The sequence below is a fragment of the Syngnathus leptorhynchus genome, chromosome 3 (genome assembly GCF_054491065.1).
Source record: "Syngnathus leptorhynchus isolate UIUO chromosome 3, UIUO_Slep, whole genome shotgun sequence".
Taxonomy (NCBI): Eukaryota; Metazoa; Chordata; class Actinopteri; order Syngnathiformes; family Syngnathidae; genus Syngnathus; species Syngnathus leptorhynchus.
This window is the reverse complement of record NC_141197.1, coordinates 11779656-11797326: the sequence shown is the minus strand read 5'-3', so window position 1 is coordinate 11797326 and position 17671 is coordinate 11779656. Positions and strand designations below refer to the sequence as shown.

The following is a 17671-nucleotide window of genomic DNA, read 5'->3' as shown; positions in this document are numbered from 1 at the left end:
TCAGTATGCACCATGTATGAAGCATAAGTAGTTGTGATAGTCTCGAAACAGTTATGTTCTCTTTGTAAAATGAAACAAGTCATACACATTTATGCACAGCACATTTGTGGTCATCAAAACAGAAATAACCGACGATAATAAGCGTAGCTAAACCATATTGAGCACATGGTCAAGTCTTTATGTAAAGTTTGCGGTTTTGCGATACTACAATTCATCTAGTGTTTCCGCTTTGACAAGAAAAATAGGTACAGACGTAATCAAACCCTAAAATAATTTTGGCTCTATAACTGTTGCTTAAGGATTAAATCCTAACCAAAACTTGCTGTGAATTTTACTGCCAATATACAGTGGTATCACAAACTTTGTTTACAAGCCCAAGCAAAAATATAGGCCAAAGGAAGGCTCGTATCTCGAAAAACTTGTACGTCAGTCGGGGTCCTTCGTATCTCAAGGTACCAGCTTTGTGAACTTTTGAAATCAGCTTTGTGTGCAATGAAACAGGCCTAGAATTTTAGTGTTATTAGAGGCAGCATTAGAGTAATCCCCTTGGCTCAATCAAGATTGTTAGACATTTGACGTTTTATTGTGAAATCCCAATGTGACAACGGAAGTATGTGTGGTTATTCATTGAGCTCCCGCTGCCTGGCCAAACCTCCCCTAGCCGCGTAGCAAGCGAAGAAGACGCTGGACAGAAATGGCGGTGACGGCGAGTCCCACGGCATGAGGTTGCTAAACGGCTTTTACATGGATCGGACACATCTGACTGCTGGGGAAATGACATTGATGTCGAAATAGGACACCCGTCGAGGCGGCCACTTCTGAGCTCCAACATCTCTCCGGGAGAGTTGTCTTGTCCGACGAGGAGAGCAAATCTCACCGGGAGCATGGCTTCTTACGGCAACCAGGTAGTTAGCGAGCTAACGTTCCTTTTAGACCTCACTGCCACATAAACGTTCGACTAACACTTTTATTTTCCCTTGAGTCGTGTTAAAGCTACAAGTTAGCGGCACGGATGTGAAGATGTTATTCTTGAAAAAGGCTCCTGTTGTCATTGAAAGTGTGAGTGTCGAAAAGTGCTTGCTAATGCCCCCATTAAGCCTCATTGAAACAGCACCAGCAAGCATGGTGAGCTAACAGGCCCCACGTTGCTTTCGTCGAATGGGGGTGATACGGATTTCTCAACTCCTGTGGAAATGACGTTTGTTTTTATCCACTCACTGTGACACTTTGGACGGAGATGGTGCACGAGTTTATAGCGAAGAGTCAAGTGACACTGAAAAGTGCTGCGTGTTTGCATGGCCCACCTGCTCCGGTTAGCTAGGGGCCTTCCTCGAGTGCATGTTGTCGAACACCACTTTTTAAAACACGTTTCACTTTGCCACCACATGAACATTTCTTTGTGTATTGTATGGTAATTAGTTGTGGCGTTTAAATAAAACACGCCTTGATAAACACACTCATCCGTTGACTTAACTGAGTCAGCTAGCAGCTTTGCACAGGTGGCGGAGGTTTAACATTCCATGTTCGATAATGTATGGAAATAGGGTTAAATGTCCTTTAGCTTGTTAGCTTAAATTGCAACAGTTGATCTGGCTTGACTCTTTATACATACTTTACATTTTGTTGTATGTACAAAAAGGGCCTCGGGCAATGCGTGTCATCGTAGTGGAAGTTGGAGGGGAGGGGCGATTTGGTTGAAGCGGACGCATGGCAACTCTGAACTTTATTCGGGTTGCTCGAGGCGGCGGCTAACCCGAAGCAAGGTCCGCTTGCAGCCTACGACCTGACACCGCGTTCCCGATTGCGAGAGAGTTAACTGCCGCGGGTTGGATGAGTACGCACAAGTTGTTCCCATTGAGCATCATGGGCCTGATGGTGGAAGTTGAAACGCAAATATGTTCTAATTACAGGGTTTCTCCAATACATGATGTGTAAGATTCTAATAAAGAACACAGCTGACATAGAATCTTGTGGGACAAAATGCCTTCAAATTACAATAAAACAGTATAACTGTACTTTTATTTTCAACATTTTCCCTTCTCTGGTTTCTCCAAGTCCACACATTAAAATTATTGCAAAGTTTAAAGTTTCATAAAACAACTTAGAGGGCAAATAGAACTGAAAACACAAGACATGCAGGCACTCCAACGTATGAATTCAAGCAACAAGTCTTTGTTTTTTTAAATTCAAATAAAATGGAGGTTTAAATTCCACTGGGACCTGAGGGTGCATGGGAATCAGTTTGCAAAATATTGACAGAGTCGTAGGAATGCTGTATGAGTGTTTCCCTCCCAGGATGGAATTAACAAGCCGTTTGGCACGGGGAGGGAAGGTTGAGCCTAGGCAGCCTGCAACTGAAACTGTTTCTCTACCGGGAGATGGTGCTCTGTGGGCTGATCATCAGAAGATTCAGCTTTCTGCTACTGATGTCAGCTGGCATAATCTTGTGCCCACAACAGAGCCTGCCTAAATTGATTCAGTCAAGAAGCAACATCCCCTTTCCTTATGCTAGGACATATCTACATACATGAAGGCGATTGCTAATGTTACTTCCAAATTCATCTCTGAAATTGTCCTTCACTTGTAATAAACACCACTATTGGGTTTGCTTAAACACTTGAAATTTGCATTTACCTCCATCTTATCTGCTGTTTAAAAAGGAAAGAAAGAAAATCAAGGTTGCTTGGGAGTTGACTTTAATGCTTTGATTTAAACTTGTCTTAATGACATGTCCATTGAAATGTCTCCTATTTTAATTCCCAAGTTCAAGATTTATTTCAAGTCATCAATTATGAGTGTCACCGCATGTTAGAAAATAGGCAAAAATGTTGATTTGAATGTTTTACTTCTATGAAAGATAATCAGACTGCTTTAATGGGTAGACTGTACGCATCTAAGAATTATTGAAGCTTTAAATCCTGAGCATTTTGTCAATTAAGTTAAACAAGGGCTCTATTTTATGAATTGATTATCACAATAGTTGTCACTGAATTTGTGAATAGATTAGCTGTTGATCAATTGTCGCACTTGCATAGTTCATATCCATTTTGCTGCTTCTACTCCCTCTGGCTGGAAGGTACAAGCCGGCCGGGCTGGTAAAGTGGTATTGGAGTTCAGCATCAGATCTTTTTGATCAGATCTTTTAGAGTCTTGAGTACAGACATGTCTCAGCACCAATACAGCCCTCATGTTGAATCTTATCTTTCTATGTGCTGACCGTATTAGGAGATGGGTGTTAGTCCCGGCCGGCACTGAATTCTTTAACTGGTTCTGCCCCCAAATTGGCAGCATCTCTTTCCTTCCTTCCTCGCACCCTCCAGAGTGGTGGTTCTTGTCACTCTGTTATTACATGACACAAAAATGCAGGCACATGCTTGCTCCAGAGCTTCCAACAATCACATTAGCGCTTGGAGAGGGCCCCGTGGCAGGTGTGCGCACATTGTTACAGTGGAACCCTTCGGACTTTGTAAACAATTTGAGGTTTTTTGGGCCAATCGGTCATAGTTTTCCGGCATTTAACGACACCAAGGTTGCCACAGTTCATAGATCGACAGCTAAACGAACATTGCAGCTTCCTGCTAGTTCCTCTAGCTTGTCCGTGCAGAATTGGCTTCCCATGGCTGAACGAAAAAAAAATTAGCAGAACTATTTCAAATTCTTACCAACCAGACTACGGAGGGTGTATCCCATACGTGGACTTGATGGAAAATGTAGGTCAAATAAACTGATTTCAATGTAATATCAAACGGTCTATGATTTGTGGGATGTGATGGTTTCAAGTGTTTTTGCTTTTACACTTTGGCAACAAAAACCACAACAAGATGACATCTTTGGGCATAAAAGTAGCGGCGATCAATTCTTTTCCCTCGAGCTAACACCGTGACATCATAGTGCCTTAAAGAATCCATAGAAATCCACAGAAGTAGTTCTGAAGCTTAAGTCACTTGGAGCTTGTTGAATCTCAAAATCCAGCAACTTGTCATTTTTGTGGTATGATAGCTGCTCATGATTGGACGCTCCTGTTTTGTACGTGTGTTTTGTCCTGGCTAAAGTGGTAAAATGATGCAGATGGCTAATTTGCTGTAATCCTCAGTGGAAAGCATCAGCAGAGGCAGCTTAGCGAGCTACGCGTGGCACGCCTACAGAGGAAAGCAACGCGACATTCACCCCGTTGTCATTGTATTAGCCGCCCGAAGCCACCGGATTACGACCGCCTATTTGTCGTTTGTCGGAGTGCAATTTCAGCAATGCGGGCCCTCGCGCGTGGGCCTCGTTTGCAAAGGGTTCTATATGCTTGACTTGCACTTTCTTTTTCTGTGTGCCTCCCCCGTTCTCGCCCCCCGCTGTTTTACCGTGACGGTTGAAGCAGGGGCGCGGTTGGTGAGCCGGTGGCACCTTTGCGCTTTGACTGCGCAAATGGACTCTTTGATTGCGCAAATGGACTCTTTGATTGCACCGCTCCGTGACATCCAAAATGACAGCATCAGTAGCCTTGGTCTATTAAAGTGTTCTATTCTCCACAAGGAGTCTGGTAGTTCAACTTTCATTTTGTAGTTAACACGCAGAGACTATTATTCTTAGTCACTTAATTAACTATGTCCTTTTACATAGTGGCCCTAGTGTTAAGACACCACAAGTGAAATGCAACATTTAGGGGAAATGTGGAGCCTGACGGTGAGAACATGCAGTTGGTTGTTAAAATTTCAGCAAGGACAAGTTGTTACTCTAAAGAATTTTGTATCGGAGTAAGTGAAGCAATATGTATGCCATGTTTATGGTCTTAACTGTGGTCTTTAGATTACGTGATTAAAAGAAGGCCAGCAGGTTCAAATTTAAGTAGGATTTTGGGTCCGTTATAAACAGAGCACCCCCAGATTTTCATTCAAACTACGTTTCTACCCTTTTTTAGATAATATAAGTATTAATTGGCATACAAGCCCATTTTTTGAATGGGTAAGGTTTATGTTTAACTGGGCATGACTCAGCACCTTGAGTCGCTTTAACCTTTGCTCAAGCTATCAAGAGTTGCTCCTACGACTGAAATACATTTTAAAATAATTTTCTAATGTGAGTAGACTTTGTCCTTAGTTGTTCATATTTATATGACCTCATTCTAAGCATTGTAGGACCACAACATGCAATTAAATGCTGAATATTGCCTCTGCATCTAACTCGCATTTGTATTGTGTCTCCACAGTATATCTTTGGGGAATTCAGCCCAGATGAGATCAATCAGTTCTTTGTGACTCCACGATGTTACGTCGAGGTAAGGAGGGTCGACGTTACTTCTCAAGTTGTTGTTGAGGAGAAAATGTTTCCTGATTTATGTTTTATATATGCTCACTTTGTATCAGCTATACAATACTGCTCTAAATTTGCTGGTATGTTGTACTGCTCCTGGCAATAATATGATGGATCAGTTCAAATTTATATTGACACATACATTTGGGGCGGAAATCTTTCAAGAAATCAAGAAATAATCATGTGGTCGTCTCAGTTTAGTTATTAGTTTGCAGTCATCTGGGCTGTTATGATTGAAAACAAAGCTATTATTCAGAGGTAACTTTCCATGGCACATTTGATGATCTCACATTTCACTCACCTACAACCATGGAGCTTTGTGTTAATGTTAATATCCGAATATCAATTGTAGCTTTTGTGTCTTTCTTATGTGATGGTGCTAATGTTGCCCCCACCCCCCTCTTTGCAGCTTCCACCATTCAACGACAAAGGGCCATGTGTCAGTCAGTCTTCCGGTATGCACATTTAACTTTGATTACAACTGATATCATTGACAGTGTTCAACATAAATGAGCACACCCTAAAGGATTTTTTTTTTATTTATTTATTTTTTTAAAACCTTGAGTTTCTGTCACCATGGCACATTATCCGACAACATAAGTTTCATACGTTAATTTAAAGTTGTGAAAATGAATACACACTGACTCTCCAGCAAAGCTAAACTTTCCAAACAATGATGTAATTAACACCAAAACAACCACAAGTATAAAGACAATTGTGAGAAATGGACAAAAAGCTGAGTTTGAAATTTATGCACAGCACATTCTCTCTAAAACCTACTTTAAATCAAAGCAGGCTTTGAAATTGCAATACTATTTATACCCCAGGCTGAGATGGTCTCAACAGAATAGGAAGGGAAGAGCGTTGTTACATTTTTAGCACGCATCTGTACATATATGTATTTGCAATTAACAATATCAATGCGTTTAGATCTCTTTATTTGAAGATTACATTGAAAAAAAAAAAAGCCAAATGAAAGCCACCAATTAACAGGCACAATTAAAGGACGCGTATGCACATGACTGTTGTTTAACTTGATTTGTATTGACTATTTAGGAGGTTACTGCACTCCTGCTGTACCATATATAATGGAGTCAATGGGACTGCAGGGTTGCGGTGAGTGGAGAAGCCCGACACTCTGTGGCTTGACTCGCTGCTGTGCATTTTGCTGTCAAACGTTAAAAACAACAAGAAAAATTCCAGTCTTCATAACTGGTGGCTTCCAGTACCTTGTGCCTGTATTCTTTCTCTTGCCTGTTGGCCAAATCTGTGAGCTTTGCATGCTCAAGATCCTGCTATGTACCTTTTATCTTCTCTTACGTAATAATTCATTTCACCTCTGCAAGGCCCAAGGTGAATTTCCATCTATTTGGGAAGATTTGGATCTAACAAATTGACTTCTTGACTGAGCGTGTTGTTCTTCTTTTTATTATTGGTGTGTTCCTAACACATGTCGCCGAGGTTCAGTTGTGGCGTGTGGTTTCAGTCCTACTAACTGAGGGCCTTTTCTTATCTGGGCGAGTAACCACAGTCTTCATGCCCTGTTGACCATTGTGCACATTGCGTTACCACTTTGCTTAGTCATTACAATGAAGCATTTTCCTGATTTGCACGGACTAATACTTCCTGTTTGTCCACGTTTTGATTTTGAGACTCACATTTACACTGCAGCCATGCACTATATTCTAATAACAGAAGTGCACATTGATTTTTATCGTGGATGACTTTTAAGTGTGACTTAAAAAAAACATTGAAACAAATTTTAATTGAGTGCATTCGTAACGCAGTGTCATTTATGCATCAGCTTGTCATAGTCTGACAAAATAATTGTTTCTTTAAAAACACTTCACACTTTTGAAATACAAAAGTTTTCCAGACAGTGATTCTTTTTCTTATTGTTCTTTTTTCTTCTGGTCAAGAAAATAGACAGCTGCATCTCAATAAATAAGAATATAAGTGGTGCAGAGAATGGATGGCTGTATCATTTCTAATCCAAGTTTATTTATTGTTTTTACCCATTGAGCAATTTATTTGAACATAATTCGTGAATCAATACTCAGTGATGATCTTCCTCTGAAAATATTAAGGCAATAAAATTGAAGCCTCAGTCGAGCAGCGTGTCTTTTGGTATTACACTACCCCCTTGTGGCCATTGCTTGCACAGAGGAGCACAACGGATAACATGGCAACAGTACAAATTTTCATTTTGTAGTCTTGTTTGCTTAGTTGGATAATTGCTAAGTCGTTTACAAATCCACACAGTTGTACAGAAAAATATGAAATTTTTATGTACACATATTTGTACTTTTATTTTAAAATTACTTACCAGTAGGTAATTCTATCTTACTAACAAATTAAAATTTATTCAAAGCAAATTTGGGGTTTCGGTAGCTGTAAGCAATAATCAACATAATAAAAATAAATACTTAAAAATACATCCCTGTTCACTCTGTCAATTCGGTTTCTAAATTAAACCGCAATACTGATTTAAAAAAAAAAAATCTTCTGCAATATTCCAATTTATTGAAATGCACCTGCATCTATGCCAGCTTTATAATTAGGGTTTGGGGTGAATTTGTGTACTTGGATCCTCAGCTTAGTTCATTTTATCTCTACAAATGTGCCTAATTGATTTGCATGTTTGTACATTGTTATTTTCAGGAGATGACTATCAACGCATTAAGTTTGGTGTTGACGAGGTCATAGACTCCAAGCCCGTAGGCGGCATGAACGACTCTTTGTACAAGGTGTCGAGCACCCTGAACCCACAGGCTCCCGAGTTCATCCTGGGCTGCCAGTCGGCACAGAAGACTCAACAGACGACGACGACTCAGGTGGCCGATGCCCTAGATGGAAGCCACTTCAACTCTGAGGACGGGCCCGACTCGGAGGCGTCGGCCCTGGACAATCATCAGGTGTGCCAGGACATGGACGGGCTGCCTGGTGGCCTGGCACAGCGAGAGAGAAAGAAAAAGAAAAAGCGGCCCCCGGGGTACTACAACTACCTAGACCCATCAGCTAGCGGCAACAACAGCGGCGCTCCCGCAGATGGGGGGACGCCTGTGACGGCGCTCGTCAATGGACACGCACTCGGCGCCTCGCAACACAGTGCCGAGGATGCGGAGTGTAAGACTTCAGCGGGGACCGGCCTTTCCTCTGCGAGCATCGTCTCCACGGCGACGGCTGCTCCGACGGCCACATCCGCTTCCAATCAGAGGACTTGTGATAGCCCCGATTACTCGTCACCGGACTTAAAAAGCGGGGCCGCCTGCACCAGTGTAACTTTGCCCTTTTCGTCCTCATGTCAAAGCAGAAGCATGACTGAGGGACCAAGGACTGCAGATGAGCAGCCAGAACAGTTGGCTCCACAGAGCCCCCAACTTTCAGATAGTCCGCACAGCCTCCGCTCCAAGTCACCTCTTCCTGCTCCTGCTGCTACGACTACTGAAACCGAGGGCGGCGAGGTGGCAGAGAGTAATGGCTTGGCAGAGTCAGCCACTCCCATTAGTGCACATGGACACAAGGAAGACTGTGAGAGTGACGATTTGACCCCGCAGGTCTCTCCGCACTGCGCTGCCCAAACGGCGGCAGCGGAGGTGTCGCATTCGCCCGCAGGTCCGGCCGCGCAAACTGCCAACCCCCCTAAATCGTGGGCTAGCCTCTTCCACAACTCTAAGCCACTTCCTGGCAGCCCTCCGGCCTTTGTGGAGATTAAGAATACCGTGGAAGTTGTCGCCCCTCCGCCCTTGACACCGGAGACGCCCGAGGAGAAATCTGTTGAGGTCAAGCAGGGCCCTGTCCATGTATCAGAGGACCCTATGGCTCCAAAGCTTGCAGGTATTCATCAGGATGCTTAATGTTGCTGCTGTACAAAAAGGCACACCCCGTATGATACAGTCGTGCACTTTTCCCTCACGAGTAACGTGGAGTTGTCCCATTCATATGCAAAATGTGTCCCATTAGTGTGCAGAAATGCACCGCAACTTAAAGTTATATGGGCGCTAACTGTAATTGCATACTCGTAGCCGATTAAAAGCCGTTTGAGCACGTTTTTGATGTCCATATTAAGGTTTAACGCATATGACAAAGGTGGACAAAAAGTCACTTATTACCACAAAGCTGTGTCCGAGTCGTTCTGCTAGTGTGGCAAATTGTTCTGCTTGTGATGTCTTTGAGACCTTAATGTAGACACCAAGGATAGTGAATCAATGCTTTAACAACTGCCTGTTAAAAAATGCAATATCTGTTTGGCCACTTGATGGCAGCGTTTGTCCACATTTGAGTGCAAAAGTGAGTTTTGTTTATTGTTTGCAGTGCACATCTGGTAATAGACGTGCATACTGAAGTGGTGTCTAGTTAATCCTCTTGGAGAGCTTGTAGATGTAACGTTGAGGACATAGTGAAACAATTTGAGCGTTCATAGATTTTGAACTACACTTGACATGTTGGTTGCATTGCAGATCATAGTGTGTTTGCTGAATGTGTCAAATAACTATTTGCTGCATGTTTAAAACGAGACAAGGCAATACTTGGCAAACAAGAAAATGTTCTCTGGTGCTTGTTTTTGTTTTTAGGTTCCTCATCTGGAGCGTTTTCAGAGTCTACGAGGCTCACAGCCGACTTTAATTTTACTCTGATATCCGAGATCCTATTTGTCGTTTGCTTTATAACATAACTAAAAGTTGGATTAAGCGAGCGTCTGTCCAAATGCTCCCACCCCATCCTTCCAAAATCGCTGTCACCTTGTCCACGTTTCTTTGGGAGCTGTGTTCTAATGGCAGTCTCCCTTCCTAGGCGTGGTACAGAATAGCCTTGCTCCCATTCACACGTCTCTTGTGTTGATGTTGCCGTCACAAGAGACATGGCTGGAAGAAGGAACATGTTACTCTACATCTGATTGCATGTTACTGTTAAGTGTGCAAGGAGCCTGCCTATTTAAGATTGTTGTCTGTTTGAATCCCCAGAACTTATTGAGAATGTGAAGTTGATACATAAACCAGTGTCTTTGCAGCCGAGAGGACTCGTCAACAAAGGAAACTGGTGCTACATCAACGCAGTATCCTTTGTGCCATCTGACTTTACAAATGCCTAACAACATAATTTACCCTTATAATTATTGGACAACTAAATGAGTGGTTGGTTGTGTGTTTATTTTCCTTTTCATGCAACCGTTAGAAGTTGCTGTTTAAGTGTTTAATTGTTTACATTTTTTCCCAAGACTTGTTTATTTTGGTCAGTGAGTTCAACCCATTTGAATTTACATTAGCATCAAATTGTACACGTACATAAAAGCCCACCTCCCTGTTTTGGCCCTCCTACCTTTCTTTCACCTGATTGCAGAAGGTAAATAATTCAACTGTGCATCCACCTGGTGCCTGTATGTCATAACATACACGCACCAAGTAAATCTTCTGACTCAATTGAAATGAGTTCATCAGTATTGACTGTTTTTGTCTTGTGGTGTGCCGTGAGATTTTTCAAATAAAATCTGCCCTTGGCTCAAAGTTTGGGAAGCGCTGATCTCATGAATCATCAGTGATCTTTGTTTTTCTCCCCTATGCCAGTTTATCTTTCCTAACTCAAAGCCCTCAGACTCTTCAGGCCCTGATCGCGTGTCCTCCCATGTATCACCTGATGAAGTCCATTCCTCTGCACAGTGAAACACCGAGACCGTGTACTTCCACGCCCATGATAGACAACTTGTGAGCAACCTTGTCATCCCGCTATGCCCTTGAGTCTGGCTGTGCTTTGCTAACCAATGATTGCCTTTTGTGTCTTAACGATCAAGTGTGAGGCTGGTGAATGAGTTCACAAACATGCCGGTGCCTGCTAAGCCAAAACCAGGTACGTGAGCTTTTTTTCCCTGAAGATGGTTTGACTTAATTTCTTCTCTTTGCAACACTGACTCCAAAGCGCTGTCCACAGGCGTCGGTGAAAAGCTGGTGAAAGACATTCGGCCGGGCACCCCCTTTGAGCCAACGTACATCTACAGACTCCTCACGCTCATCAAGTCCAGTCTTTCGGAAAAGGTAAGCAGCCCCCAAGATATCTGACGGAGTTATATCAAGGAGTCGTGTAGTTCCTTTTTACATGGACTGTTGGACTCTTCGTACTGGAAGCCAGTGTTCTTGGTTTTTCCCCAAAAGCACATTTTTAATTAGAATTCAACTAGATATGGCAATATAAGGACTGGAAATGCTGAATCCTGCAATACTCCAAAGTTATTTTCTTGCTAATTGTATGAAAACACGACAAATGTAATCGCGTCTGAGGGCACACGTAGCTTGACTCCAGTTTTCTATGACTCGAAGCATTCCTGGTGTGTTTTAATTGGTGCCCATGTGCTGCTAGGGTCGACAGGAAGACGCAGAGGAGTATCTTGGCTTCATTCTTAACGGGCTGCACGAGGAGATGCTGGCTTTGAAAAAACTAATCTCGCCTCAGGAAGAGAGTAAGCACCTTTGACAAACCCTCGCATGCTGGAAATCATTCAAGGAATGAGAGATGAGGTGGCGATTTTTACTGAACAAACACGCACACGATCGTCTCAAGTGTTTCCCCTTGTATTATTTTGAGCAGAAGCCCCCACCCCCAATGGCCCAGAATCCCCGCCAGGTGTGGAGGAAGACAACGCCGGCAAGGACGAAGACGGGAGCGAGGATGAGTGGGAGCAAGTTGGCCCTCGCAACAAGACTTCCATCACTCGCCAAGCTGACTTTGTCCGCACGCCCATTACTGACATATTTGGAGGACACATTAGGTACGTGGACCAAACCAAAACGAAAATAGCGGTGCCGTTTCTGTGAATGTCTCATGGGAGTGAAGGCGTGTGGTATCCGCTCACAGACACACTTAACCTCTGGCCCTCTTGAAAGGCAAGACCCAGAGTGGGTGAAGCTGGCCTTAATAACACGTTCTTTGAGATTCGAGTCTGGCACAGGCCACATTTATTTTCTCAACATTGTTTGGAAGCAGAAAAATAGAACACGGAGGAGTGTATGTTTGTCTGCTCGTTCGTTCTTTATGCTTATTTTGGGCACGAGTGTATTTTAGGGAAGAATTTTTGTTTTTTTGTGAATTTTGGAGTGACCAAAACAAATGAGCTAGAGGGGTATCCTGTTTTTAAAAGCAGTCTTTGATATAAAGAGGCAAATGAACATATTACAAAAATACAGAAAATGAATTGGTCATGCCGATAATATAGCGGAAGCCAGAAATGACTTGAGACATTTTATTTTAGTGTATTTAAACATGTTAAACAAAAAAACCTTAAGGCCATAGTGTACCGTAGTGTACCGTAGCAAGCACCCTAACATTTGCCATAAAGTTTTACCTGGACAAACAAAAAAAAAAAAAGTCATTGACGTTCAAAGAGTGAATGCTTTTTAGGGACCCCCTGTAGATAATGACATCCAGAAAGGCCAATCCTTTGTGTGTGGCCTGAGATGTTCTCTGACCTGAAGTTCTGCTTTTCCGTCAGGTCGGTCGTGTATCAGCAAAACTCCAAGGAATCGGCCACACTGCAGCCCTTCTTTACGCTGCAGCTCGATATTCAGTCAGAGAAGGTCCGCACGGTCCAGGAGGCCCTGGAAACGCTGGTCGCCCGAGAGTCGGTGCAGGGCTACACTTCCAAGAGCAAGCAGGAGGTATGAAAGGACCGCCTCCACATGTGGCTGCTATGTGCTGTTAGACATCACACTCCTGCTACTATTCTTGGCTTCTGCACTTTGTTTTAGTTGGGTCATTTATTAGTTAATATACTAACCAACCAATTCTTTATTAATTTTTCAACCGAGTGGCCAAGATTTGTTGTTTTCCTCTACTGTTTTGGAACATCTGGTATGGTGGGGGTTCTTGCTAATTTTTTTGCGTTGACTTGAACCTGCTACAAATTGGTATGTTAAATGCCTCCAAAAGACCAAGATGATTTACAAGTCATCGCTTGGCGAGATCGAAATGTTCTCTTCTGTTCTCTTGCGCTGCCTTTGTGCTCATTTGTACCATTTTTTTATTAGGTTAGATATGACGTTCCACGCTTATAAATCATGTCATCCAAACTGGTGTTTATTTTGATCTTTTTACCCTGACAATTAGCCGTGATTGCATGCACTTTTGTCCCACGTGTCAGATTGAGGTCAGCCGGAGGGTCACTCTGGAGGAGCTGCCCCCGGTCCTCGTGCTCCATCTCAAGAGATTTGTCTTTGAGAAGACTGGAGGCTGTCAAAAACTCAACAAGATCATTGAGTACCCCGTAGACCTGGAAATAAGCAAAGGTATGGCTCTTTAAAGAGACCGCAATCCTTGTAAAACTGTCTATTTGTGAATTTTATTTTACCAGATGACCCAATACTGTAAATCAAATCTTGAGTGTAAAATCCTTTTATTTCACGCCTATTTTCAAGCACCGACGTTCACGTTAGCGGCTGCCAATAAGGACGGCAATTGAGCAAGATGCAACTCAAATATTTTCCCCTCATGTTATGCAGACCTGCTGTCTTCTGGAGTGAGGAGCAAAGTTGTGAAAGGCCAAAGAACGTACAGACTCTTTGCAGGTGAGTTCAGTAGCTATGTTTGCTTTGAAAATGGAGGTTTTACCTTGTGTGTATTTTATAACAAGCCATACTTTTTTTTCTTTTTGTAACAAGCAAACAGTGACTCACTAATAATATAGTCGTGAGCATTTCAGTGCCACTGTTTGGGTTTAGGAGGCTTCTAGTGCATGACACTAGTCTACAAGTTGGGCTTAGCAAAGTAGTTTACCGTACATGTAGAGTTTAATTGAGAGGTAGTAAGGCAAAAGTGGCACTAGTGGAAAAAGCATTACTTTTAAAACGGTCTCCTCTAACTTGTTAGTACATGGACCTTAATATCTCCCAAATAAAGGGCAAGCCATGTCAATTTACTATCTACTATCTTGCTGAAGTTCAGAAACGAGTGAAGAGCCTTTAAAAAGAAATGGTTTGTCTTTGGTCCCCGGCAGTGGTCTATCACCACGGGAACAGTGCGACAGGCGGTCACTATACCACGGATGTCTTCCACATCGGTCTTAACGGCTGGCTGCGCATCGACGACCAGGGGGTGAAGGTGATCAACCAATACCTGGTGGTCAAGCAGATCGCTGAGCGCACCGCTTACCTGCTGTACTACCGCCGCGTTGACCTCTTGTAGGCGCGCACGCACACACATACACCACATACACACACGCGCATGCACATCAGCAACGGAGCAAACGACATGCATACACTCACAAATACATAACCAACACAGATCTCCCCCCCCCCGTCCCCTTCATCTTACACGTGACACACGCAAACACACATGTGGAACATATGATGAACAGGAACACTGCCCGACTTTGTTCTCTTGCAAGATTTTCCTCCTCTTCCCTCGTGTCCCGCTTCCTTGAGAGCCAGCTTTTCCAGCACCTCTTCCCAAGTGGAGACACAAGTTGCATTCACCAAGAATTCCTTGCAACGGCTCGCTTTTCTCTGTGCACAACTGCTGTCGTTTTATGTTCTTCTCGAAAAGAAAAGAAAAAAAAAAGTGAAAGAATAGGCAGTTCAGATGAAGAACTGCAAAATGCACCGCTGGGATGTCGTCGTCTCCCAGAATTATCAGTGTTGGCCTTTTTCATGAGGAGAGCCACAGCGAAAAGGCCCGTTTTTGAATGAGCCCATTGACCAGGCCTAGCACCAGCATCAACATCCTCTTCATCACCACCACCACCACCATCACCACCATCATCATCCCTCCCCCCCAAGACTCCTCATCTCCTTTCCTCATCCAGGTTGAGCCCTCACACAGTGATGGCCTGGGCTACACGGAATCTGAAGTGAACACTCTTTGGCTCTTTACGTCGACATCGTATCTAAGCAGTCTTTATTGCGCTTTAGAATTTAAGATAACAAGCTTTCTGTGCACAAAGTTTAAATTGATGATGATGATGGCAGGCATATTTGCAATTATTTAGACTTAAATTGTCAACAACAAAAAAGAAACACGCAGTCCTTAAGGACTTGGCCTGTTTTTAGATTGTTTGCACTGGAGATGGCAACTAATCAAAAGATAGATTCCACTGCAAGCTCCCCTTGTTTACTTTGTACGTTTCTTGTTTGATCCATTTACCGTCTCTTTTGTCGCCCCTGGGTTCAGGTGGCTCCTTAGTATGCCTGAGCCACGCAGTACCCATCCAACTCCCCTCAAAAACTCAGCTGTGGGGGCCAGGGGAGGGCAGCCTTAGGTTCAATCTGTGACCTTTTCCCCACCCAAATGGGGCAAGCATATTTGAAGTGACACGTCCCCCTTGTGTCCGCGGTGCATTGAAGGGTGCAAAAGAAAGTAGGTGACACCAGCGATTGGACGTGTGCACGCACATACACAACTAGAGGTAGTGTTCGCTTTTGTTGAACATTTTTTTTTTTTTTTTGCATAATTCATTGATTGTGATGATTTTTGTTTGTTCACACTACTAAAATGTTGATTTGTTTCGGTCACTCATTGGATGTTCCCACCTTCATGCCCCTCTGACTTGGGTTTGTTTAAATTGGATGTTTTCAAAAGAAAAGACAGGTCAAAGCATAACTTTGAATAAAGATGAAGTAGTTCTTTACTCCATACTTATTTCATTTTCTGTCAGTCGCACAACCACTTTCATCAACATCACATCTTGCACAAAGCACCCAACAAAATGCTTTATTCAAGTGCACTCCATTCCCCCATATTAAAGTCTCTGTAAAGTGAAGACATTTTTTGCAAGAGCACTGTTAACAACCCCGGCAAATTTGAATGATTTGATGAAATGGTAAGTTTGAGACTTCAAATACTGTAAAAAAATCAGTTTAATATATAAAACCATGCAGAAAAATGGATGCAACTTAGTGTATTAGACCTAAATCTCGGTTTTGCTAACTTTAATCCTACACGACTTTATGTCTAACGCAGTTTGGTCATGGATCCCAGTATTATTTCATTTTCAAGTAGTATGTCAACATGCCTGACCTAAATTAACACCAACAAAGAATCAATTTTGCTGCTTAAAAACATGCCTCTAAAAAGACTTTCTATACAACACGCTTTCGAGGTTAACGCGACTCACAAACTCCGGACCCCAAAGTCCGTGTAAAATCGAGATTTAGGTATATTTTACCCCAACCAATCCCTACATGTTGATATATCAGCTGAATTTCTGCCATCGTCCAAAAATTTCACTTTACAGGGCCTTTTCATTAAGACCAGGTTGCGCCTGAATTCAACACTTCAAGAATAATTTTGTGGATTTTGATGTGTTAATGTCATTCCACCTACATGTTTTTTTTTTAACATTTAAAACGGTTGCCAACTAAACCAAAGGACATCATATTGGATCCCCCCCTACTTATTTGAAAACTTTTGGCCTGTCTTCATCTCCTACGTTCAAATTGTGCTGCAAGCTTTGTTGTGATTCCTCCCCAAACTGTGACATGGATCTTTATTTGCGTATTTATTCCTCCAACAAGAATGTCAGGACGTTTGGACTATGAAACAGACAATGTGAGCTTTCCGGTTGCTTAATGTGTGTCTTCGGTATGAGCTCCTAACACTGTTTGTCTGCTGGAGTTATACAACAATCTCTTTTTGTCTTTTGAATTTCGGGCCTCCGCCATTCTGTTTTGTTTTGTTGTTCGAATAAAGGATTGTGCAAAAAGCGGTTTGCTAATAATGACATGGAGACAGAGCCGTCTTGTCATCTTTCAAATCCCCCGCAACAGACACAAACAAGGTCGAGCCGTCAACATGTGGTGTTTGTAGCAGGTTGGCCACTGTGGTGGGACTGACTTGCCTCGCTGTGCGCTCGCTCCTGCGGCGCAGCTCGCCCCGACATAATGGAAAGCAGACCCGTCATTGAAAAATCTGCTGGCTCTGCTTGTTTTCAACCCCTCCTTCCCCTTCGAAAACTAGGCCGTCCTCAAAAACGTGAACGCTTTCCTCAGAGCGCCAACACTTGTCAAGTGGAATAGAAAACTTGCTTTTGACTAGTATGACATTTCTGCACACTAGTATAGATGACACTTTTTGTCCTCTGCGCAAAACTCTGCAACAGTTGACATTTGCATATAGAAATATTCTTAACGTGGATCATCCCGGCAACATTCACCACTTGTCTTTAATCCGTGAATGGACTCAAGCACATTTTGTGCTTTCATTAGAATAAATAGTCTTCTTTATCATGCTGTTAACATTTTGACATCACAAGTAGTGGTGTCACTATCCCAAATTTTTAGAATCTATTATTTTATCTCTTAATTGATACCATTTGATTTGCGATGAGGTGTATTGAAAACAATTTTCTCTGCTTACCGTTTGAATCCTTTTTTTTTTTTGGTATCGGGTG

The 17671-nt window shown here is 42.7% G+C and overlaps 1 protein-coding gene across 3 annotated transcripts; it reads left to right on the top strand.

Moving 5' to 3' along the window:
* Positions 1-633: 633 nt before the first annotated feature.
* Positions 634-17008, top strand: usp10 (ubiquitin specific peptidase 10). 3 transcript variants are annotated; one of them, XM_085907495.1, is made up of 15 exons: positions 634-905; positions 5198-5266; positions 5711-5756; positions 6358-6417; positions 7963-9138; positions 10266-10357; positions 10894-11003; positions 11090-11145; positions 11227-11330; positions 11662-11752; positions 11881-12061; positions 12782-12947; positions 13430-13574; positions 13788-13853; positions 14282-17008. In XM_085907495.1, exons 1-15 carry the CDS (start codon positions 885-887, stop codon positions 14467-14469), a joined length of 2571 nt encoding a protein of 856 aa, XP_085763621.1. In that variant the 5' UTR covers positions 634-884; the 3' UTR covers positions 14470-17008. The 3 variants fall into 3 exon arrangements, with proteins under 3 accessions (XP_085763621.1, XP_085763620.1, XP_085763622.1); XM_085907494.1 differs by having other exon boundaries at positions 635-905; positions 11653-11752; XM_085907496.1 differs by lacking the exon at positions 6358-6417 and having other exon boundaries at positions 635-905; positions 11653-11752.
* Positions 17009-17671: the final 663 nt, after the last annotated feature.